The sequence below is a fragment of the Molossus molossus genome, unplaced genomic scaffold, assembly GCF_014108415.1.
Source record: "Molossus molossus isolate mMolMol1 unplaced genomic scaffold, mMolMol1.p scaffold_m16_p_8, whole genome shotgun sequence".
Taxonomy (NCBI): Eukaryota; Metazoa; Chordata; class Mammalia; order Chiroptera; family Molossidae; genus Molossus; species Molossus molossus.
Window position 1 is genome coordinate 17935481 of NW_023425402.1, and position 25868 is coordinate 17961348.

Here is a 25868-nt window from a genome sequence, read left to right on the forward strand (position 1 = left end):
CTGGACTGCGGGGCCTGATAACAGAGCAACTGCTCCTAAAAGTGACATTCTCACAGGTAGGTGTGTCACTGCATTCAGCTATCATAGGATGGTTCAAAAATGATGGAGCAGCCCAGCCGGAGTGGCTCACTGGTTGAGTGTTGACCCATGCACCAAGAGGTCACTGGTTCAATTCCCGGTCAGGACACATGCTCAGGTTGTGGGCCAGATCCCCAGTGGGAGGGCATGCAGGAGGCAGCCAATCGATGTTCTCTCTCATCTCTTTGTCCCCCAATCCCTTCCTCTCTCTAATAAAATACAATTTTTAAAAAGGGGGTGAAGGTGCCAAATGCTGTCAGTGGGCCAAGTAGAGGAAACCCGAGAACTAAACAATGCAGATAAAATCGTATTCTTAGACCCTATAAAAGAGGCAAGATTGTGGCTCAGATGTTGCCCTCTTTCACGATTCTAAGACATCCGAATGCATATTTCAATTAACGCCTTTTCACTGCTTGGTTACACTGTCTTTTTCCCTTAGTGGTATGTAAATAATGGCACGTCGCACAAGTGGTGCCGTCTTAGAGTAGATGAAAAATAGTGAGTCACGTTTTTTTTTTTTATCCTCACTGGAGGACATATTTCCTTTTTGTTGTTGTTGTTCAGATAGAGTGGGAGGGAGAGAGAGAGAGAAACATCGATGTGAAAGGGACACATTGAGTGGCCGCACGACCAACCAGGGCCGGAGACAAACTGCAACCGAGGTACGTGCCCTTAGTGGGAACCGAACCCAGGTCTCTTGACCTCAGGCCGAGGCTCTAACCGCTGAGTCAAACCGGCCAGGGCAGTGAGTTACTTTTTTATTTTTTTGGTACGTTCCCCTAGCGGAACCGAACCCAGGACTCTCTGGTCCACAGGCCGACGCTCTAACCACTAAGTCAAACCGGCCAGGGCGTGAGTTACTTTTTAATCTATAAACTTGAACCCTCCTATTTTTAAAAATTCTACACACCTAATATGTGGAATTCTATACACCTACCACAATGTTTACAACCAACTGGTCATGAAGCACGATCAACAGAAGTGCAGACAGTCCTCGCCCTCTGCAAAATCGGCTTACACGACGCCTGCCTCTGTGATGCGGGGACACGCAGTTTTGAGGATTTTAATTTGTGTTTTAGCCCTGCGCAGGGAAAACGCTGATTTGTTTCTAAATATATCAAACAGCTTCCATTCAAAGGCTGCTCAAGAAATCACAGAATAAAAGATAGACATTTAAAAAATAAAGACCTTCCTTCTTAAAACCTAGAGGAAGACGTCACCAGTGGGTGGACCTGGGGACATCGGCTGCTTTGCCTCTGGCCGCTGTCGTCAGATGATGCTTTTGAAGCTACAGTAATAAGAGCTTTCCCCCAGCAACAGTTCTGGGTGCTTTATAGTCCTCAGACATCCGGAGAGGGAACAGAAAGGTGCTGTCTGCTGGAGGTGGCATTACTGGATGCAAAGGTGGAAACGGCCGGGGTGTGGGGTGCTGGGGTGAGGGGTGCGGTGAAAACAGCCCGCCAGTTCCTTCCGACTGTGGCTGGGACAGCCCTGGGGGCACAGAGCTGGGACACAGCAGCCTCTTAAAGGGAATAATCTGCTCCCTTCAGCCCAGCTTCCCGGTGTTTACACTTCAAGTCTACTTCCCATAGGAAACTTGGGCTGAGACAGGATGACTGTCTGGAATTTGTAGTCAAGGAGGCTTCTGGCGCAGGGAGGACGGCTCCTTTGGTTGCAGCCGCTGCTGTGCCTGGTGCTGGGAAAACCAAGCTCCACAGATGTGGCTTCAGATTAGCAGGGCTCCATCCCTCCGACTTGCTTGAAACCACCCTTCTTTTTTAAAAACAGCCCCTAAGGCCTTCAGCCACTGGATAGCTGGCTTTGGAAGTTTTTCTTTTTCAAGCGATCCCAGAAAAATAGGTGGGATATCAGAGGGACCCTCCCGAGAGGAAAACTTCCTTATTGATGATTATTTTGTAGTCGTTTCATTTCTGAACAACCCGGGGTTTGCTACTAAGAGAAATAGACGTTTCTTGATTAAGCATGGTTTCAAAAAAAAAAACACAAAAAACTAGAAGTAATCTGGAAAAATGTAAATCCAGATTTTTATAAATCCAGATTTTAAGAATCAAGGGGCAGTATCTAGAGTCAGACTGGTGCCCCAGCATAAAACCTGTACTGCCACTTTATAGCTGTGTAACCTTGGGCAAATTACTCTCTGTGCCTCAGTTTCCCCATCTATAAGTCAGTAATGATAGTGGCCTACTTCATAGGTTCAGGAAATTAAGTTAATCTTTAGGAAATGCTGAGAACAAGATACAGCATTTGGTCAACATGATACGTCTTTGTTAAAGAAAAGTAAACAATGAAAATTTCACGGTGGCAGAAACCTTTCTCAGAAGGATAGAGAAGTACGTTAGTAGTCAGTTTTGTCATCTTTCACCCTCAAAATCACCATAACCGTAGCACACACCCCCTAACCTTACTTTAGAACAAAATGAAGGGGAGAATTACTTATTGTCGAATTCCTGATGCACTTCACGTGTCCCTTGTTTCTGAACACGGCACATGGTAGTTTTAATAATGCAGATGGAATGTGTCCAGTCATTCCTGAAACCTGATTGAAGAGCATGTTGATACTGTTCAAACATATCCAGGGCACAGCTTCCAGGAAGTCAACATCTGTCACCTAACCAACTACAGCAACCTCGGGGTTTTCGTGTTTTTATATACAGAAAATATATATTTTTGTATAAATATCCAAAACAAAAACCACAGTCACACTGCACTCCTACAACTGGACTGCATCTTATTGCTTACTCCGGGAAGAGGACAAAGTCTGCAGAGCTGGGAATCTGGTAGATGCATTTCCTTCACAACCCCCGGTAATGACGGGCTCTCTCGTACTTGACAATGCTAAAGGAGCAACCCCGTGCAGGAGGAGAGGGGCGCTGTCCCAGAGCCCCGAGCCCGTTGTTGGCTTCATAAGCACGGAACAGAGAACGCGGTTGTTAAGGAGTAAAACCTAAAGACAACAGATGGGAAGGAATGTGTTTCTGTCGGTTTGCTAGGTAAAGTGAGATGATGTCATATTTTGCTTTGATGGAGCTGTGGCTAGGAGACAGGATGGAAGAAATACAATATGTTACCAGAGACCCAGGGTCTAAACTAGAGCTTGGCTCAATGGACACTGCACCTTTTAGATCCGTGCTCTAAGCAAAGTTCCGTCCTGGTTCCTCTTTGGCATTGTTTCCCTAAGAACAGTCTTCACACACAGATTAGGACATCAAGGTTATGCAAATATGAGGTTCAACCACCGAGCCAGCTGGGTCTGTGCTTAGGGTTTGTTTTTGGGTTTCAAGCTTGAGATAATGTGGAAAGGATTTGGTTGTGGGTTCTTCTCAACTTCAGCTTCCAATTTTTACATCACTGCCGGACAGCATTTTATAGTGGAGGGAGTATTAGACACACTGGAAATCTAAGTCCCTCATCATACAGCTGGGCAAAACCAGACCCACAAGGTCCTTCCCTTTGCACAACTGTCCTCATCCAGCCAATACTGCCCCAACTCCACTGGTCTCCTGCCGAGGTTTCCATTCCCCCTGTGCTTGCTTCCCATGGTCCCGGGCTGCACCATCACCTCAGCAGGTGCTCTGCCCCCTGCAGGAGCAGGCCAGCTGGGCCTCGTTCCTTCCTTTCACCCTCTGAATGCTGAGCATCAGACATGCGCCACACGGTCCTTTCCCAGTTCCTTTTGTACTGGTCAATAAACGGTCCTTTCCCAGTTCCTTTTCTACTGGTCAATAAGCGCTCGAGGCATTGCATGGCCAGAGTTCCTAGTGCAGATGTCTTCTCTGCAGTCAGTTCTCTTGGTCCATAAGGTTCATTAAATTTGACCCTTAATGGATTTCTAGTTGGCTAAAAATTAGATATAGTTGCCCCTCTGCCCTGACCTCAGCTCTCCATGAAATCTTCAGCACAGCTTAACACCCTGACCTTCTTATGGGGAGAGAGAAAAAAAAAAGGAAGCTGAGCTAGCAGCTTCGGCAGTGTTACCTATGGCCCCATTCGGTGTGCACGAGCAATCCCATGAGACAGACAGGAGTTATGTCCACACTGCAGATGAGAAAACCGAGGAGAGGTTCGGTCGCTTGGCATGGTTACGTAGTTAGGGCTGAGGTTCAAACCCAGGCCAGCCTGACGCACCAGCCCTCATCTTTCACAGAAGGAAGAAGAGTTACTATCCCTGCCTTCTGAGTCTTGGCTGCTTTTTTGAATGTCTCCCCGCCAACCTCCAGTCCTCATCATGGGGTCATAGAAAGGAGACAAGCAGAACTAAAGGAGAGCTGTTACAATGCTGTATGTATGATGGTCTAGGTCTCCACCGTCTGTCCTCACCCCAACCCCTCCTTCTGCAGAAGACAGAGGGACAAGTGTGAGAAGCAGTTCAGCACTCTGGTCACCAGCTCAGGACCCCAAGCAAATCGCCTGAGTTCTAGTCCTGCTTCACCCCTGGCTTGCAGTGTGACCTTAGTGAAGTCATTTAATCTCCCTGTGCCTCGTTCCTAATATGTAAAATGGGTATGATCCTGACATTGTTTCGAGAATTCAATGAGAAAACACATATACATCCATAGAATGGAGCCTGTTGTATAGTAAACACTTAATAAACAAAGTGTTATTTCTCTATCTCCCCGCAAACCAGTGTGCCAATAATAAGGCATTGCACAGAGAAAAGGTTTATGGACTAATCCCGAACAAGGACATTTTCAAGTAAAGTAGAGTGCAAGTCAGAATGTCAAGAGCAACAGAAAGGCGCTGCGGTCTCGGAGGGGCAGGCTAAGCGGTGTAAAGAAGGGAGGAATGAAGGGGAATGCTTTTGTGTTAAGAGCTTGAAGAATTTCTTTACTTTCACCTGCAGCCAAGATCTCCTAATTCATATCCCAACCACCAGCTCCTTCATCTCCTAGTCTGAAATCCTCTCTCTCTCTCTCTCTCTCTCTCTCTCTCTCTCTCTTCCTCCCTCTCTCCCTCCCACTCTATCTGAAGATAAATGCAAATATGTCCTCCGGCAAGGATTAAAAAAAAAGTATGCTCAGCCAAAGTAGACGTGTATCACACCCCCTTGACCGAATTACCAATGATGGGCCATCAGCACTATCACGAAGCCACTTGAAAGAGGCTGCCATCATCGACCCAGTACCCCATGGCTCGGTGAGGTGTACCCCTTCCCTCTGGATATCCCCACGCCCCATCACCTTTTCTTTAAATAAACCCAGTTTTTCTTTCCTTTTTTTTTTTTTAAAGACACTGAAAGAAACAAGTCAGAGATGTCCCTCCCCTGAACACTGAAGGGGATTCCTCCTTCAATCCCCTCTCCTCCTCTACCTCTTAAATTCCGGATAAAGGCCACAGGGCTAAGTTCTGCTCCTCCCAACCTAGCCCCAGTATTCTCACACACAAAAGGCCTCTCCACTTTCTCCTTCAAGAAAGCTGAGTAATTGTTTTCAAATCTCGATATCCTCTCTACCGAGCAGAACCCTGCAGTCCTCTGACCAAAGTGGCGACATCACTGGAAATACAAAGGGTGGCGTCCCAGGAGTCAGGAGACCCAACCAAGCTCTGTTCTCCTCCGTTAACCCCCTGCCCACATGACCTTGGGCAAGTCACCACTGTTCCCCGGACCTGATTCAGCTTCTGCAGAGCTAGAGGACTGGACTCAATGGGTCTCTTCTAACTCTGACTCACACACACATAGCACGCACACCACACACACACACACACACACACACACCACACACATGCACACACACACATGCACACACACAGACACAATTCTCCATGACCTTCAATGCTCTCCAGTTCAAAGCTTTCCCAAAACAAACACTCTTCATGTTAAACACAAACACCTAAGCATTGACAAAGGTACCCTAGCCTTTGAATTCGCGGGTTCCTCTCTTCCCATCACCCCGCTCTCCAAAGTTCAGGGCCGAAGTGCTCCACTCCAAAGAAGTAAGTCAGATGGAGGAATACCAGCAATCTTTTTGTAGTCGGTTTTTGCACATTTCAAAGCACTGCTGTGATGGAAGACTCCCTTAGCTCCAAAAAATAATTCATCCCGAGTACATGGCACTTCAGTATAAAAAAACCCACCTTAAGTTCTGTATGTTGAAATCCCTAACACCATGTGTCACTGTAAGTCAAAAGGAAAAGCAATCCAATAGATCAATGGCTTGAAATCAATCCAACCTTGAAAAGCATAAGCGGATATCATGGGTGCTCTCCACCTGTGCTATACAATAGAACTTTCTATGATGGAAATGGTCTATATCTGTCATGTCCAACATGGTAACTACTAAAACCCTGGGGCTACTGAGCGCTTAACCTGTGGCTGGTACAATTGAGAAACTGGATTGTTAACTTTGGTTCATTTTAGTTGCAAATTTCATGGCTCATGTGATGACCACATAAGCCAGCACAGCTCAAGATCGCCCCTCCTAGAACCCCGTGCTACTGGCCCAGCGTGGAGAATACACAATGAGACCCAGTGTCTCACAAGCAATGTGGAAAGACAAACCACATACACACAGTTAAATGGTACAAGACAGTAAGAAACGAAGTAATTAAGAAATCAAATGCTCAGTGGTTGAGCATCGACCCATACACCAGGTCACCGGTTCCAATTCCCAGTCAGGGCACATGCCCAGGTTGTGGGCCAAATCCCCAGTGGGGGGCCTGCAGGAGGCGGCCGATCGATGTTCTCTCTCATGGATGTTTCTCTCTCCCTCTGCCTCTCCCTTGCTCTCTCTCTAAAATCAGTAAAGAAAAAAGAAATCGAATCTTGAATCTAATGCTATACAATGAGACCGTCGCCCTTTTGCTGCTGCAGGTACAAAGCAGTCTGCTGGAGAAAGGGCACCTGCTGCCTTCACAATGCCTCTTGCTGTCCATTTATGGGAGACGCGGTCTTTATATGTCATGCTCTTCAAGTAACTACACCAGAAGGTCAAATGCTTCTTGTCTCCCTAAAGTTCAGAACTCAGAATGTTCTAATTAGGGGCTAAGGCAGGTGAAACACAAAATAGAGCCAATTCCTTTGTTTCTGCCCTGTTTTTCTTCATAGCCTGGGAGGAAAGGGTGCTCCTTTCTCACCCTGCAGAACTTCCTCCACAAGTGTTTTCAGGGCAATTTCCACTCCTCATTTGCTGTTCAGGCTTCTCTTCAGACTCCCTAAAGCAACCAGTAGCTGGGGACTAACTTCAGAGTTTTTCCAAATAGTCAGAGATAAGGGCGAATAAAGGAAAGGGGGGGGAAGAGAGAGGAGTGGGAAGGGGCGAGAGGAGGGGGGGAGGAAGGGAAGGTCACCAGAAGCACCCTTGGTAGAAACAGCAATGAGAGAACAGCGTCGGTTCTGTTGAGCCATCCCTGTTCCCAGCTGGGATTGGACCCCTGCTCTGGGTCTTCCTCAGTTACAAGAAAATCACCAAAGTGACTGTTCTGAGATCGTCTGAGACTTTCTCAGTGCAATGTATGGTCGGTTGTGTGTGGACTAAGTTTCACTATCTTAATTTTTGTGTTTTATGTGACAAAATAGATCAGACAACATGTACAGTTTGAAATAAAACCTCCCAATTAATGTGAACCCGCATTAATCTTAATTTTAAATAAAACTGAACATGTTGGACCCCACTTGCCCCATAATGGGGGGGTTATAGTACAAAAAGAAATCAAGTTTTGTTTAAACAACAAATTGAGTTTTAACAATGATGTCATGTTGCTGACATTTGCATCCAGTAATAAACTCTTAAAAAGATTTATGTAGATAAAAATGTTGAAAGAACTTCTGGTGCCTGTTACTAAAATAGACACATTGCAAGAAAACAGGGTCCCATCCCAATCTATCAAACATCAAATTTCTCCAACTTGACACAGGAAGCAAGCATACAAAATACCACAGCACGTCTTCCATCCTCCTAGCCAGGTAAGGTCCTATCCCGTGTTTCCAACACCAAGAGTCCGTCAAAGTAGGATTGCAGTCTTGTGGAGTTCAACATTCAACACTGAACTCTCTTAGTTGGCAGAGAGCGGTAACTAGAGCCAAATAAAGAGGTTGGTTACCTACAAGGAGCTCCCATAAGGCTGTCAGCTGATTTCTTAAAATCTAGCGTCCAACTTTGCACGCTAGAAGGGCATGGCAAGAAACATTCAAAGTGAAAAGCAAGGATCTACAAAGCTGTCATTTAGAATCAATGAACATATAAAGAGCTTCCCAGACAAGAAAAATCTAGAGTTTATCTTCACCAAACCAGTGTTATATGAAATATGGAAGGATCTTCTTGAAGATAAAAACGTAAGAATAAAATGGCAATAAATACATATCTAGCAACAACTGAATCTACAAACAAAATGAGCAAAAAGAACAGAAACAGACGCATAGATAACTTTTTGTTGGTTGTCAGATGGGAGACCGTTGGGGGATGGATGGAAAGTGAAGGGATTAAGTACAAATTGTTTGACTGATGAACCTCAGAGGGAAGGGGGACAGGAAGAGATAAACCAAAGAACTTACATGCATATATGCATAACCAATGGACTCAGACAATAGTATGGGGAAGGCAGGAAGGGGGTGGGAACGGGGAGGAGGGTGTCAATGGTGGTGGGGGCATCTGTAATACTTTCAACAATAATGATTTTTAAAAAATGTTTTTTTAAAAAAAGGCTCTTGTTGAGAAATGAGGGGCTGTAAGGCATTCAGGAGCACCGCATGGTCCGCTTCAAGGGGGGATGTGAGTGAGGTCTTACAGGACCTCATGTGGAGAACACCCCGGGCTAGGCAATTTTGTGCCCACTCTCATTCCCACAAACAGGTCAGTGTAAATGGACAAGCACCAGAAAAATACCTTATTATACAGGATTATCTGCTGCCCAGAACTCACTGCAGTGAGAACAACGAGATATTATTTCTAGAGGCCTCCCTGAGCACCTGGAATAGTTTTTATTAAACAGAGCCTCTCCCTGTAATGGGATTTTACTTAGTTGAACCTTTCAGAACAAAAATTTGGAAAAAAAATAGACTTTCTTTAGAAAAACACCTTAAATATAAACATCCTGATGCAAAAACCTGAAGGGCAGAGTTAAACTATTAGAAAAGAGTTACACCTTAAATGAGACCACAGTAGTCCCCCCTTTCTTCTCGGAGGAGACGTGCCAGGACCCCCAGTGGATGCCGAACACTACAGACAGCACCAAACCATATATATAATTACTATGTTTTTTCCTGTACAAACCTATGATCGGTTAATTTATAAATCAGGCACAATTAAGAGATTACCAACAACAATAAAATAGAACAATCACAACAACAGACTGTAATAAAAGTTATATCAATGTAGTCTCTGTCTCTCTCTCTCAGCAAATTAGCACCCACTTCTTTTTGCTTCTTCACAATGTGTCGTCAAAAACACTTCACAAAATCTTCAATGGCAACATACTATTCCATACTCCATATAGGCCATAATTTACTCAGTCATTGCCTTAAAAATGTCCTTCTAATTGTGTCTCATTTCAGCGTATTATACATAATACGGAGTTAAAAGTTTAAGACCTTTGTGCTTGTGTGTTTGTTTGTTTTTAAGCATTTCTGGTTTATAGTAGACTCACAAAAGTGAAATTGCCGGGCTAAAAAGTACGAACATATTTTTAAGGCTCAATACAAAGGGCCAAACCCCTCTTACAAAGTAAGGCTAACACCTTTATCTTTAAGAGGCCAGAGGGCCTCTGACTGGACGCACCAAAATTTCAGGCTGAAATCTCATTATAGGGTTTATAGAAAGGGGGGTTTTACTGCCACCGTCGGCAAACTGTCCTCTCTCCTCAAACAGCACCTGGAGCAACTTCCGCATGCTATTTCTGGCCTTCAAAAAAAGAAAAACAAATATTCCAGGCTGTATCAACACACACTGAGCACTGGGTAGAAGATGATCACCAACACATTAAGCTTTGGGTGTCTACAATCGAAAAGACCTTCCTATCCTGAGAGAAACGAGATCCTAAAAATGTAACAAGGGGGAAAGTACATGGGCAAAAAGTATAGGAATCTAAAAGCAAGGTTCAGGTACAAAAAGGAAAACTTAAGACACTTTGTTTATGTTCTTAGCGGCCCAGTAGAGAAGGAAAAGCAAGGGCCCCATCAGTCAGCAGACCCGGAGTCCATCCCATGTGTCCTCAACCAACAACCAGCCCAGGTCAAGGGTGCAGCCACAACTACTGAACTCAGTCTCCTCTCGTGTTTAACGACAAGGCTGAACGAAGTCCCTGAAGGTCCCTCTCATTCTGCAACATGCTCCTTTAAATGTACCAGGAGAGAAAAGGGCAGAGTGGTTATTCTCTCTGCATGCGTTGTGGCAAATGCTGACCACCTCGTTTCTCCTAACACAGATCAAATAGCACTTGGTGCACAAACGAGATTCCAGACACTGTGCATTTCCCACTCCTGCAGACAACAGGGACAAGGGAAGGAGACAGGGGACCTGTAAGCAAGGAGAAAAGCAAGCTCACCGTGGCCATTGCAGTAGTAGATCCACTTCTCCCGGGTCTGGGTTGGGGTAACCGCTTTCTTCAGCCCCGCCTTTTCCACGATGGCGCTGGGGTCCTGCCGGGGCCCCTTTTTGAGAGTCCTTGAGCTTTTCCGGATACTGCACACCACTATCACCACAAGCACCAGCAGCAGGAAAAGCACAATCATCCAGGGCAGATGCTCATTGATGTCAAAATGCTTGTGCGAGTTCTGTCTGGGATGGCCCCTCTTGATGCCTTTGATGGGCGTGCTGGACCTCTCGCCCCCCGTGGCCTCCATGGAGGGCAGCAGCTTCAGGATGTGTCTGTGGTGGGGGCCTTGCTGGTGGTTGATCACCTGGAGGTTTGGGAGGGTCTTGTTCACACCGTCCTCCCACCTTGCTGAGCTTGTGTTGTCGGGGACTGTCCCTTTGTGGGTGCCACTCAGTACCTTTGGTCTAACAGAGGCAGAAGAGTTGGATTCTGTTGAGTTCATGCCTAGGGGGAAAAAAAAAACAAGAAGAGTAAGGAGTGGGTAAGTGCTTCTATATTTGGGAATCTATATACTCCCTCCTCTTCCTGCTCATCTCCAAACCAGGCCAGATAATTAACGAGATGACCTTTGGAGCTTAAGAATAAATTGTGTTGCACATTTTCACAAAGATCTTAAAAGCACCTGTATGTGGAAGGTAAAAATTAAGCTGAACAGCTACACTCATTCGCTTCCTTGTGCCAAAACCCAGGGCATTCTGGGGGGTCCAGCATCTGAACTTCACCCCTGCTTCACAGCCTGAGCGGGCACGTGTGTTCAGAGCCACATCTGACTCCTAACCGCTCCAGCTGCTCAGAGTACTAGTTCAAATTGAATTCCTTTGTCCTTTAATTCCGTTATACCTCCACTCCCATCTTTTGACAATGTCATAATGTAACGGTGAATTTGAAAATATGACCAAGATAAAAAGAAAAGAGCCCAAACTCAAATCCAAGTTTGACCAGTAAAAGCCAGGTTTGGTGAGACAGGTCGGTGAATAAAATAAGGCAGGACTTGCTTAGTGTCTTCTACTAATAGGTTAAATAAGGTTTGGGCTGGCAGTTGAATGGACTTCTTTCAGAGAAGCTTCCACAAGTTGTCTTCAATAATGAGGAATGAAAGCCAGAGATTTTGAGTCCCAAGAAATAAAACTTGGCCCATACTGGCCCCTAAGAAACCTGGTCAGATCATTGAGTTCTCTAAGCCCGGTCTCTTCCTTTTAAAATGTGGGTTGCGCCCAGCTGGTGTGGCTCAGTGGTTGAATGTCGACCCACGCACCAAGAGGTTGCTGGTTCGAATCCCAGTAAGGGCACATGCCCAGGTTGTGGGCCTGATCCCCAGTGGGGGGCATGCAGGAGGGGGCCAATCGATGTTCTCTCTCATCGATGTTTCCATCTCTCTCTCTAAAATCAATAACGACAAAATGTAAAATAAAAAATAAAATGTGGGTTGTAAGAAGGCCCTCCCCGCCCTGGCCAGTTTGGCTCAGCGGTTAGAGCGTTGGCCTGCGGTCTGGAGAGACCCGGGTTCGGTTCCCGCTAAGGGCACGTACTTCGGTTGCAGTTTGTCCCCGGCCCTGGTCGGTCGTGTGGGTGGCAGCCACTCGATGTGTCCCTTTCACGTCGATGTTTCTCTCTCTCTCTCTCCCTCCCACTCTATCTGTACAAAAATTGCAAAAATGTCCTCGGGTGAGGATAAAAAATAAATAAATAAATAAAAATAAAAAATAAAAAATAAAAAAAAAAGAAGGCCCTCCTGCCCTGGCTGGTTTGGCTCAGCAGTTAGAGCATCGGCCTGTGGTCCGGAGAGGCCCGGGTTCGGTTCCCGCTAAAGAACAAGTAAGTGGGCTATCATCTCATGAAAATTAAATTCAATCCAAAAGGATTTAAACATAAATAAATTTTAGCCCTGGCCAGTTTGGCTCAGCAGTTAGAGCACTGGCCCACAAAATGAAAAGTCCCAGGTTTGATTCCTGCTAAGGGCACGTACCTCGGTTGCAGTTTGTCCCCGGCCCTGGTTGGCAACCAGTTGATGTGTCTCTCTCACATTGATGTTTCTCTTCTCTCTCTCTTCCTCCCTTTCTCCCTCCTGCTCTATCAAAAAAATAAATAAATAAATTTTATACTATGCCTGAGAGTCGAAATGAATTTTGCGGGAAACTGCCATACCCAATGAAGAGTATCCAATTAGGATCATTTGAAAAAAAATACACATTTTCCAGATGTGGATGCTAGTAACCTTCAATGTGATACAAATCTGCTTGTTTCTGGAAGCTTCTAACTTACTTCCGCTTCTCCAACCTTGATGATAACCTCTGCCCCACCTTGGATCCAATATTCACCCCTCCCCCTTCGGGATGTCCTGGGATTTTCTCCCCTTCTTTCTCCTTCTGACCTTCTGGTTGTGTCTACCTAAGAGTGACTCCAGGTTGGAAAACTTTTCATCTGGACGAGATCTTGAACATCTAAATCACTCATTCATTTGATAAGCTTGAAACCAGGGCCAGAAGAAGTTCAGTGACTTACATAAGGCCACACACTGTCCTTGTTTTCTTGGGTTCTTTTTTTCTAGCCTGATGTGACCTATTTTACAGAAATCTGATCCCCCTAATTGCCAACTTCTGAGTCTAAAGGTTTCTAAACAGTCCAGAGAAGCTTTGGACCATTTTATTTTTAGATTTAATTAGCCACAACATGCAAGCCCCTTCTTCAAGGGGTGACTCTGCAATACACAAAATGGAGAAAACATCCTTGGTACTGTACCAGCCCATGGTTGGTACCCTCACTGGGCTCAAAGCCTTCCTCGAATGATAAGTCATGAGGTTACGTTACCTTTGGGAACATACGTGGAGGACAGGACTTGGTGAGATTCCATGTGCTCGGGGCGTGAAGAGGTGGTTGTGTTGGAGAAGGACGGGGGTTGGCCGCAGACGTTGTCCGCCTCCTTGGTGCCTGGCCTGACCACCACCAGGTTCTGACTCAGACAGTCCGTGTAGGCTTTGCATTTCAACACACTGGAAGGCACATCAGAGAAGGTCCCCCGAGCACACTGCTTGCACCGCACATCCTCGGTCTCTGTCCCCTTCTTCCGTACACCCCAACCTACTTGACACTGCTTATGGGGAACGCAGGTACCATTAGTCTGGAACGTGCCAGGTGGGCAAGTGCATTCTCGGTCAGTCAAGGCAGTACAAGGTAATTTCTCCACCATCAGCCTTGGGCATGGCTGGCTACAGTCATGGCATTTCTCTATGCCATTCTCATGCCTGGTGAAGGTCCCCCCAGGACACCTGCTGCAGACACGCAGGCTTGTGTTGGTACAGTGCTCAGATACATAGGTTCCTGCCGGACACTTGTCACAGGTTAGCACCTGGCCGGTTGCACGGTCAACATGGTGATATTTGCCAATGAGATTTGGAGCCTTCTGTTCTGGCTGAGCAGAGGTGGTACTAAGGAATCCAAGCTGAAAGACACAAAAGGGGACGGAGGAGAAACAAAAACCGAGACGGTGTTATATAGGAACAGAGAGTAAAAAATGGAACCACCCCACCACCATCATCATCATCATTTCTGGTAAAGATCTGACCGGTATCGTAACCTCCTGAAGCTAGGCTGCTACACAACAGAAAGAGAGAAGCAAAGACTCTGATCCCCCCAACCCCGCTCCAGTACCTGACCTACTAGCTGTGAAGCTTTGGCCTCCTTGCCTGACCTTTGCCTCAGCTTCCGTTTCTCCCATCTGTAAAATGAAGCTGACAGTACCTCTCAATTACAAAAATCAGCTGAGAATGTAAACATAAAAGCACTCTGAAGCCTGTATTAAAAATGTTGTATAGCCGGCTGGTGTGGCTCAGTGGTTGAGCGTCAACCCATGCACCAAGATATCGCCGGTTCGATTCCTGGTCAGGGCACATGCCCAGGTTGTGGGCCAGATCCCCAGTGGGGGGCATGCAGGAGGCGGCCAATCAATGTTCTGGCTCATTGACGTTTCTCTCTCTCTCTCCCTTCCTCTCTAAAAATCAATAAAGAGCCCGGCCAGTGTGGCTCAGTGGTTGAGTCCTCCTGTAAACTGAAAGAGTGATTCCCTGTCAGGGCACATGCCCAGGCTGTGGGTTAGATCCCAGGCAGGGTACATGCAGCTGGCAGCCAATCAACATTTCTCTCTCATATCTATGTCTCTCTCTCTCTCTCCCAGTCTTTCTCTCTCTCTAAAATCAATAAAAGCATATCCTTGGGTGAGGAGTTTTAAAAAAAGTGATGTATAGAAGTCAAACATCTTGCCCTGGCTGGTTTGGCCCGCAGACCAGAAAGACCCGGGTTCGGTTCCCACTAGGAGCACATACCTCGGTTGCAGTTTGTCCCCGGCCCCGGATGGGGTCGTGTGGGTGGCAACCAGTCTGTGGGTTTCTCTCACATCAATGTCTGTCTCTCTCTCTCTCTCTCTCTCTCTCTCTCTCTCTCTTCTTCCCCCTCTCCCTCCCGCTCTGTCTGAAGAGAAATGCAAAAAAAATGCAAGAATGTCCTCAGGTGAGGATGAAAAAAAAGTCAAACGTCTTAATGCAAGAAGAGAATAATTTGCTGAATAGTTTCTCTTCCTTCCCGTGACCCAATGTTAAGTTCCCATGTCTTGACACCAGGACAAAACCCCGGAGGAGGCTGCCATGTATTCAAACTGTTCCTTTCATGGCACCGATGACCCGGCTGGAGGTAACCTACAGACATGGCAAAGCCATCATTTTTGTTTGCCCGTTTTTGGGTCCGTTTATTTTACAAAACAGAGTCAGGCCCTTGGCGTTCTTAATGTGCATTAATCAGCAGAGTTGACGCTTTTATTGGGATCCTATTGGTTCAGCCTCTGAAGGCCATGGCCAAGAGAGCGTGGACCTGCAGCCACCCAGGGCCCAAGCACAAAGCTGGGCTCAGCAAGGACTCGCATTTAATTCACAGAACAGAAGCTTGACCCAGCTAGACAGAATTGTACAACTACCTAAATTATGTCTGCGGTACTAAGTCCTGAGGTCCTTCGGCACGAGGAATGGGGGAGAAAGGGTGAACATTAAAAGCAAGCTTTTCTGCATTGATGAAGATTGAGGGGTTCAACAAGAACGTGTTCAATGCCTTCTACAAATTCTAGAAAACGGAGAGGTTAGGTGTCAGGAAAATAATGGCTGCCTCAACAATCAGCTATGCAACAGGGCAAATTCCTTCTACATTTGGCTCTGTGTCAATAACCGAGACAATAGAGCAATAATTTCTTTCAAGTGATCAGAGTTCCTGCCTCCTTAGCACCTTGAAACTTAACCCTAGATTTAATTCTCCTCTACTTCAAATTTAACTACTTGAACCAACAAAGTCCTTTACCCTGACCTAGAGCTGCCTTCTGTTCAAAGACAATACTGAAAACAAAGTTTCAGTTTATGAGAATATATTCATCTTTTCTTTCATCTAAGACAAACCACAAAAAAAAAAAAAAAAGGAGAGTAGTTGATTTTCTTGGTATGACACTTAACTTCATCTTGGACTCTGAAGAAAAATAATCTGCTTGATAATAAATAACATCCCTTTTCACTTCTGGCTTCTTTTGCTTCCTGTCTTTGCAACATCAGTCCCAGCCAACCTCCTCTAAGACAAGCACACGCATCAGGCTGAGAGAATAAAACTCATCACCATGTTGTGGAGCCCAAGTGCCATTTGGCAAGTACATGAAGACAAATCTTGTCCCCATCTCCCCAGCGATAAGGACCCAATCCAAGAGGTTGCGAAAGAGGCTCAGCTCTGTACTCTCCAAGTTCCTTTGCCGCTAGTGTTTAAGTGTCCAAACAGTCGTAGAGAACTGCAGTGCTCTGGAGGTTTGAAAAATGTATAAATAACCCCGATGGCTGGTTATTACACTTGTGCAAGTTAAATGAACTCAGGGAACGGAACAGACCATCTAGCCTGACAGTGGAGGTCAGGGACGAACATCCCTGATGTGTGTGCCGTGTATGGGATTTGAGTCCGGTCCCTACCTGCGCAAGGAGGCTGGGCAGTCAGCCAGACACACTCCCAAGGGGTCATGAGTTCACTGTATGTGTGTCTGGGCGTGGAGCTGGGGATCTGCCTCCTACAGCTTCATGTATCTCCCCATGGTACACACTTCTAAATCTAAGGTGAGGGATGCTACTAGGTTCTGTATTAGTCCCATTACTGAATTACAGGAGGTCCCCCAAGCAGGATACAAATCCACCTCCAAACCTCACTGCACCCACACACTTCTCCACTTGTTGAGTGGATTTTCCCCTTCTTTGTTCATTTGGAAGAATTGATCACGTTTCTAATGAAAGCAAAACTCAGAGCTCTTTAAACTGCACCATACTAGGTAACCCACTTAACACAATGTGGCTGTAAATAGGAACCATGCAATTACCTCATGTTCCGCAGGCAATCCCAGCCCTCAGAGCCAACCCACAACCTGCCGCAGCCGCCTCACCTGGGCTGAACACCAGGCGTGAGATCTGTGCACAAACTAGATACTATGAAAGCATCGGACAAATATTTACTTAAGCCCGACTGTGTGTGTGCGAGAACCTTCCGAGCTCTGTTCCAGCCCTTGCGATGTTTACTTTCTAAGGGAAGACAGACAAACAACTAATTGCATCAGTAATTACTTAATTAGATTGAGATTACTGCTGAGAAGGAGAAACAGAGTCCCGTGAGAAGAGGTTTAACAGGCACTTCCTAGCTCGGAGATGTTGGGGGAATGTGGTGGAGTCATTCTGAAGGGCGGAGAAGCGGAGTCTGGACGGGGGAGCGGAAGGAGGTGGGGCAGGGCGAGCCCCAGAGCAAAAGTCCGAAGCGGAGAAAGGTCAGCTCGGGCACTAACTAAGCCCAAGTGGCTCTACCTCCAGATGCAACACGGTGGCCGTAGTTCAACTCGGAGAAGCTCCAGTTTGATCCTCGTCCAAAATGCAATGAGAAGTCGCTGTCTGTTTATATTGGAGGTTTAGCGGAGAGGCAGAGAATCCCATTTGTGAACTTAAAAAGTTATCCAGCTGCAGAGTGGACAGTGCAAGTGGGGTGGGAGAAGAGCAGATGCAAAAACCTCCTTAGAAAGTAAAAGCTGAGCCCGGCCGGTGTGGCTCAGTGGTTGAGCATCGACCCGTGCACCAAGAGGTCATGGGTTCAATTCCAGGTCAGGGCACATGCCCAGGTCATGGGCCAAATGCCCAGTGAGGGGCATGCAGGAGGTGGCCAATCAATGTTCTCTCTCCTTCTCCCTTTCTCTCTCTAAAATCAATAAAGAAACAAAAAAGAGAAAGCTGAGGGGAAGTTGGGCGTGACTGGACTAGGGTGTAGAAGAAGGAGAAGGTGATATATATGAGAGATCAGATCAGCTTGATTTGGAAGCTTGATTTCTCCTATGGAAGGAGAAAGGGGAAAAAAAAGAAATCAATGGTTTTCAAATAGGCCTCAAAGAGAGCACAGTGCTGAACACATTTCTTGCGGGCCAGGCGGGTGCACGTCGGGGCAGGGACAGGAGGTGGGATTCCAAGCTCCCCATCTCTGCCTCAAACACTGCAGCTCGGATTTACCCATCCGCTAGGGGGCTTCCAAGTAGGAATTCACTGCGAGGAAGGTGCTCCCCCTGCGCCAGGGGGCCCTCTGAGAGCTCGTCCAATCCCTGAGGTAACGGCTACTCCGTCCTGCTGGAGGAACTGTGTCCTGGGCTGTTCGTCCCCGATGGAACCCTGCTGAGAGGAAGCGGAGGCAACGTCCCTTCCTGTCCCCTTCCCAGAATCACAGGTGGCACCGGAGAAAAGGTATTTTCTTAGTGCTTTTTAGTCCTTAAAGATGCGTCACCTAAAACTAGAGAGGTTTCTACCAGCCTGGAGCCAAACCTCTGGTTTCTAAGAAAATTAAAATAATACACAAATCATTCCCAAAGACCATTTGAAAGGTGAAGCGATGGGTAGTGGGGAGGAGGGGGATCGAGTTCCCCCCAAAATATTTAAGAATATTCCCTGGAGCCCTGGTCAGTTCGGCCCAACGGTTAGAGCGTCGGCCTGCAGACCAGAGTCCGGGTTTGGTTCCCGCTAAGGGCACGTACCTCGTTGCAATTTGTCCCTGGCCCTGGTTGGGGTCGTGTGAGTGGCAACCAGTCGATTTGTGCCTCTTTCACGTCGATGTTTCTCTCTCTCTCTCCCTCCTGCTCCATCTGAAGATAAATGCAAAAAAAAAGAATGTTCCCTGGAAAATGTGAAAGCAGTTTAGGTGATACCTAGAGGTACTGTTGAGGAAAACACCTGAATCAGGTGCACACCCAAGGCTGGATTCTCCCTGGTCAAGAGCCTTAATTCTCTCAGCGGTACAGAGGTGGGGAGACTAAACCAGAGGTTCTCCAAAGCCTTGGGCCTCAAATGCAGCATCAAAATTACCTGGGAAGCTTTTAAAAACATCCACAGCCCAGCCGGTGTGGCTCAGTGGTTGAGCACTGACCCACGCACCAAAAGGTCACCAGTTCGATTCCCAGTCAGGGCACATGCCCAGGTTGTGGGCCAGATCCCCAGTGTGGGGCATGCAGGAGGCAGCCAGTCAATGTTCTCTCTCATCGATGTTTCTGGTTCTCCCTCCCTCTCCCTCTCTCTCTGAAATTAATGAAAAAAATTTTTTTAATTATTTAAAAAACCATCCACAGCCTCAGTCCCATCACTTGAGATCATGTGGGTCTGCAGTGGGATCAGATTGGTTTGGTTTGGTTTGGATTCTGATGCCCAACCAGCTTCTGGACCCCCTGAAGTAAGGCCGCCCCCTCGGCTTGAATCTTCTCTGATTCTGAGAAACACTAGAACCAGCCCAGTTCCACTGTCCAAGCCCCCGCCCCCTCCCCGTCTTTCCCAACCTGCCCTTTTTATTGTTTAAGTATCGTTCTTGTTTCAGTATGATTTTCATAATAGGCATTCTTGAAATAATTCTAACAACTGCAAAATAGAACAAAATGTTTACGTATCTGCTCAAATCCACCCATGCCTAGAGAAACTCACTGTTAATTTTGGTGCACATCTTTCCAGAACCTTCCTGAGCATGGACATATAATAGATGCGTGCACTTTACGTTGGCTGCTTGTCTCATCTAAAGGAGATGGGATCTTCTCACACGGCATCTGTGAAATCTTTCCATGTCCACACAGACTACTTCCTTCTTTAGGATGATCGCGTTCTCTTCCACAGCAAGAATCTATCTGCCTTATTTTAGAGATGCTTCCGACGGAGGACATGTAGATGCCTCCTTCTCCCTGTCAGTATACGAGTGCATTTTCCCAGATTCCACATTCCCCTCTGCTTCCCACTCCCCACCCCAGTTCTCTTTTCATTCTTTCTCATCCCAAATGACAGCTACAACCATGTTGCTCTCAGGCTCTTAAGAACCGCTTTCTTCAAGGACAAAGGAAGTCTCCTTACAACCCCTAACTTGGAACCTCTTACTCCTCCCCCTCCTCCCCACTGACATGACATAGTATTAATGATATAGTGCTAACATTAATACCATATGTTTCCAGCCTGCGGGAGGACCAGATCTGAAACAGAAGATGTGTGTTCTTGTCCAGACACTACCTTCAGATCAGTTGTAAAATTAGCAGGTTGGACTAAGTTGCATTCAACTGTAGCCTTCAAGGTGTCTGCGGATGTCAGGTTCCACCTTCTCCAAGAAGCCTCGACAACATTTCCTAGTCACCTAGATTCCAAGCGGATGAGCCAACTTCTCATACCGTTTCCTGTTTCTGTTCGTCGTGTAGGTGCCTAACTACATATTATCTTGTAATGTTGTTGATGGACTCACAAGTGTATGTATTTATCTTCCCATAATGATTACACACAGCTCAAGGCCAGGGACAACCACAGAGTCTGCATTTCCTCCCTTGCTCAACCACCTCAAAATGAAGATCACGAAAATTATGAAGACAGCATCCTCTGAGCCAGGGATCAGCAAACTGAATCCTGCATGCCACTGGACCTCGTAAATAAGTTTTATGGGAACCCAGCCATCATTTAGCTGCTGCTCACGGCTGCCTTCACGCCACAGTGGCAGAGCTGAAGAACTACAAGACCATATGGCAGCAGGCTTAAAATATTTACTATCTGGCCCTTAGAGAAAAGAAGTCTGCTGATAATTCACTGATCAGGCAAAAGAAATGTCTAAAAACGCAGGGACAGGAGCCTCGCCTCCCCTAGAGTTTAGCAATGAGCCCTGAGTTCCTGGCGACCTTTTTGACGCTCACACCAAATCTGACTGGTACTTTCATCCCCTGCTTAAAACTCTCAGTGGCCCTAGCTGGTTTGGCTCAGTGGTTAAAGCGCTGCCCAGGAGACCAAAGGGTCGCAGGTTCGATTCCCGGTCAAGGGCATGTACCTGGGTTGCAGGTTCAATCCCCAGCCTCGAGGGGTCATGCGGGAGACAACCAATCAATGTGTCTCTTACATCGGTGTTTCTCCCCCCACCCTCTCTCTCCATTCAATGGAAAAAATATCCTTGGGTGAAGATTATTAACAGCAACCAAAAAAGAATAATAATAACCTCAATGGCTCTCCACGTGACTTGGAGGGACATGCAAAATCTTTCTGAGATAGGATAATCTCTGAAATGTCATCCCTGCCCTCCTCTCTCTCAACTAGGTTTCACTGCCTCCCCTCATTCCTTTTCCCGGTATGATTACCATAAATTTTGTAGTTATGAATATTTCCTTTCAGCCATGAGCTCCAGGAGGACAAGGATAGTCTGTTTGACAATATTGATGCTATCTAAGCCCTTAAGGACAGTACCCAGTTCATGATATATCTGACAAGTGTTTGTGGATTAAATGAATGAATAGATTCGCAGACCATGAATAGCTAGAAGCAGCCAATTAAAGTGTGACGGTAAAGGAGGTTGCTGGACATGAGCACAGGTGTAAAAGCAACTGTGAAAAACCCAAAGAGCTTCCACCGTGCACCCGCAGTAACTCGAGAGAGAACATGCTCTGGCTCTCTCCGGAGTAAGGGCAAACAGTTTCACCTCCAAAAATCCTGATGATAGAATTATTTTACCAGAACTCTAACTGGCTTACAAGCAATATGCTCAGCATGGTACTTAAGATGACAAGCAATTGTACTGAAAGAGAGTACAGTAATTTGATGCTCAGAATTAATTACAAGCAGTATCATGAGATTATTTTCCAGAAGTTACTGACATTCCATCCTAGATTAACTTCAGTTATTTGGAAATTTTCATTTATCCAGGACACATACTTCACCAACAATAAGTATGTGTCCTGGATAAATGAGCAAATATCAGAGGGTACCATCCCAAACTGTACAGGATATGGGAACACTATAAATACATATTGAGCCCTGGCTGGTGTGGTTCAGGGGTTGAGTGTCGTCCCTTGGTTGCTGGTTCGATTCCTAGTCAGGGCACATACCCACATTTTGGGTTCAATCCCTGGTTGGGGTGTGTACGGGAAGCAACCAATTGATGTTTCTTTTTCTTTCTCTTTCTCTCTCTCCATCTCCCTCTCTCTAAAAACATATTTAAAAATAAATTAATTAAATAAATAAATAAAACAAACTTCTTGAGTAGATTAAAAGGTAAAGCCCTGGACAGAGCAAATTTCAAAGGAGGGAAGAGGTCGCTCTGAAATGACCAGCAATAAATTCCTCCAGGGTCTCCACACTCCCCGTGGTGACCCACATCACACCCGTGGCTCGTTGAGGGCACAGGGGTGGACCTGAATGAAGACAAGACACATCCAGATAAGTTAATGCATGTGAGAATATTGATGCCAATTTAGCTTTACCAGTTCTTAGCCCATGACTTCTTCCTTCAAACAAATGGAAAAAATTTCCTTGTCATTCTTGTTCCCTATCAAATGGCAATCATTTTTATTATTTTATTTCCTTTATTGATTTTAGAGGGAGAGGGAGAGACAGAAACATCAATGAGAGAGAACATCAAATGGCTGCCTCCTGCATACCCCCCATTGGGGATCGGGCCCACAACCTGGGCATGTGCCCTGACCAGGAATCGAACCACTGACCTCTTGGTGCATGGGTCGATGCTCTACCAGCAAGCCACACCTGCTGAGCAGCAATCTTTTTTTTTTTTTTCAATCCTCACCCGAGGACATTTTGGCATTTATCCTCAGATAGAGCAGGAGGGAGAGAGGGGGTAAGAGAGAGAGAGAGAAACATCGACGTGAGAGAGACACATCAATTGGCTGCCACCCACACGACCCCAACTGAGGCCGGGGAACAACTGCCCTTAGCAGAATCCGAACGCAGGACTATCTGGTCCACTGGCCAATGCTCCAACCGCTGAGCCAAACCGGCCAGGGCTGGGCGGCAATCATTTTTAATGAAACAAACAACAACAAAATAAATGAAGGTAGTGATAAACTTTTGCCTCTTCATAATGGACAAGCAGGATGACTTTAAGACAGAAAAAAATGTAATACTGCAGAAAACTAGTATTTTAAGAAAAATCTGTTACTGTGGGTATTATAACCAAGATAAGGCCATCAAGATCTATACCGGAGATGGTGACTCAGGAACATACCAACATAATCAAAAGGCAAAAGCCAGGCTGAGCTGGACACTCCCTTATGTTGAGCATCACATTAAATTTGTAATAGCAGGGCCCTGGCTGCTGGGAATTCTCTAGATTTGAAAGGAGAAAAAGAACGTATGAAGAAGAAAGCGGCAAGGGTAAAGCTTCCCCAAAGCACAGACATACAGAACTGCTCTCAGGAACCCTAATCAATTTGGTCGGCTCTTGCATTTATTCCCTACTATCCTCTCTGATGTAAGTCTTGTGTTGCTAAGGGCAAAGGTAGGGACTGTTACAGCTGCAAATACAGAGAATGCCAAAGCTAGAATGTGCTGGCTAGAGGACTGGAAGGAGGCAAGTTTAGGGGACACCAGGAAAAGGAAAAAACGGGCAAGACGTAACCCAGATGCTGTCCCGCCTGAAGCCTGCCCTGCAGAAGAGTGTGCATTCAGCCCGTGGACCACAGACCATCTCCTTCCAACTGCTGCAACTGACATTTCTACAGGCTAAGACCCTCACCTACATGCAGAAGACATTTTGTTAACAAGATCATGATAAAGGTTTAGGGAAAACACACTTCTGCGATTGCTAAGAATTTGTAGAATCCTCACACAAACCAAGGCAACAGTAAGGACGCCAGCAGGTGCATCACGCAAGTATAAACAAAGCCTCTTTTAGCCTGCAGTGTGCTGAGCAGGCCCATTCTCCCAGGTCCTAGCAGGGGATCTGGGCAAGGGGCTCAACCTGCATCTGCTTCCTCATTAGTATCCCGGAGACATTAGTAACACCTACTCTCTTAGATGCTTTTCAGAATTCATTGTCACTACAGCTAAAGCAGAATCGACACAAGTAAGTGCTCCATAAATGTCAGTGACTTTAATTATCACTCCTTCTCCTTATCACTTTACTATATTGTAGCTTCACTCTCTTGGGATTAGACAATCTTTGTAAATGCCCCTATTAAAATGCAAATATCAGCCCTGGCCCATGGGCTCAGCGGTTAGAGCGTCGGCCTGCAGACTGATGGGTCGTGGGTTCGATTCCCTGTCAAGGGTATGCACCTCGGTTGCAGGTTTGATCCCCGGCCCCAGTTGGGGTTGTACAGGGGGCGGACAATCGATGTGTCTCGCTAACATCGATGTTCCTCTTTCCTTTCCCTCTCACTCTATCTAAAAGCAACAGAAAAATATCCTCAGGTGAGGATGACAAAAATAATACAATAAAATGCAAATATCCACTTCCCGAGAAATGTATCAAAGACTACAGACTTTAAAAGCAGTAATCCAAAAATATACCTTACTAGACTTGGAGCATACTGCGAAATAAAAAATACAGACTTACAACAATGAGGTTAAGAGAGAAACGAGGCGTTTCAAAACAGACTTAAAATATAATCTTAGTATATAGTAAACAGAGAGAACCAAGAGAGGATCGGGATTTACTATTATTAGGTACACTTTAGATAAATGGGGCAGAATTTAAGTAAGCATTTTCCAGAGTGAGCTTCTTTGATGTAGTCCCACAAGGTGTTAATGATTCTAGGATCTAAAACATGGGCGAATCAACTCCGGCCAGCTGCCTACTTTTTTACAGCCCAGAAGCTAAGAATGCTGTTTACATTTTAAATAGTTGGGGGCAGCCCTGGCCGGTTTTGTTCAGTGGTTAGAGCATCAGCCCGCAGACCATTGAGTGGAGAGTTAGATTTTGATTCCAGTTAAGGGCATGTACCTCAGTTGCTGTCCAGTCCCAGCCCTGGTCGGGGTCGTGCAGGAGGCAACCAACTGATGTGTCTCTCTCACATAGCTGTTTCTCTCTCTCTATCCCTCCCTCCCACTCTATCTGAAGATAAATGGAAAAATATCCTTGGGCGAGGATTTAAAAGAAAAAATAAATAATCTAATTCAAGCTTCATTATAACCCTGCTTCCCACAGTACTCCTGAGTGACATCCTGACACTTTCACGCCTTTAAAAAGGTCTTGTATGGCCCTGGCCAGTTTGGCTCAGCGGTTAGAGCGTCGGCCTGCGGTCCAGAGAGACCCGGGTTCAGTTCCCGCTAAGGGCATGTACCTCGGTTGCAGTTTGTCCCCGGCCCTGGTTGGGTATTGCGGGTGGCAGCCACTCGATGTGTCCCTTTCACATGGATGTTTCCCTGACTACTTCAACCTCAACATGCCTTTTGCCCCTATTTGCTGAGCTCCAACCATAACGACCTTCTTCTGTTCTTTGGACATGCAGGCTCTTTCTTTCCTCTGGGCCATTCTACATGCTGTCCCCTCTTTCCAGCATACTCTTCCTTCTGTTATGAGACAGTAAGAAGCTAGGAAAATTCCAGGACACACGGAATAGAGAAACTGAGACAGGTAGTTAAACAGCAGTTGGCAGCCACCTAGTAAACCCTATCTGTCCCAGAGCTAGAACACTCAAGAGTAAATGGTTTATACTTCTCCCAAACCAGAGAGTAAACAGCTAAAATCACCCAACTCAAGGAGACAGATAAAAGAAATCCAGTTAGTGCTATTATGCAAACCACACCCAAGGGCAGACAAGAGAATAAATCTCATTTTGGTACATTTGTATAAAGCTGATGAATCTTCTACTGATCCTCCCCTAAACGCCCAGCCTTTAAAACCCCTGAAAACAGCCCTGGCCTGTATGGCTCAGCGGTTAGAGCTTAGGCCCTCGGACCAGGGAGTCTCGGGTTCGGTTC

At 46.1% G+C, this 25868-nt stretch overlaps 1 protein-coding gene across 1 annotated transcript in view; it reads right to left on the reverse strand.

Annotated features, from left to right (window-relative positions):
* Window positions 1-25868, reverse strand: part of TNFRSF21 (TNF receptor superfamily member 21) — a 68274-nt gene that overhangs the window by 30749 nt on the left and 11657 nt on the right. Inside the window, exons 2-3 of the mRNA XM_036248830.1 lie at window positions 13435-14065; window positions 10576-11070 (exon numbers count right to left, since the gene is read on the reverse strand). Coding sequence (XP_036104723.1) covers window positions 10576-11070; window positions 13435-14065 — 1126 coding nt within the window. The remainder of the gene's footprint in view (window positions 1-10575; window positions 11071-13434; window positions 14066-25868) is intronic.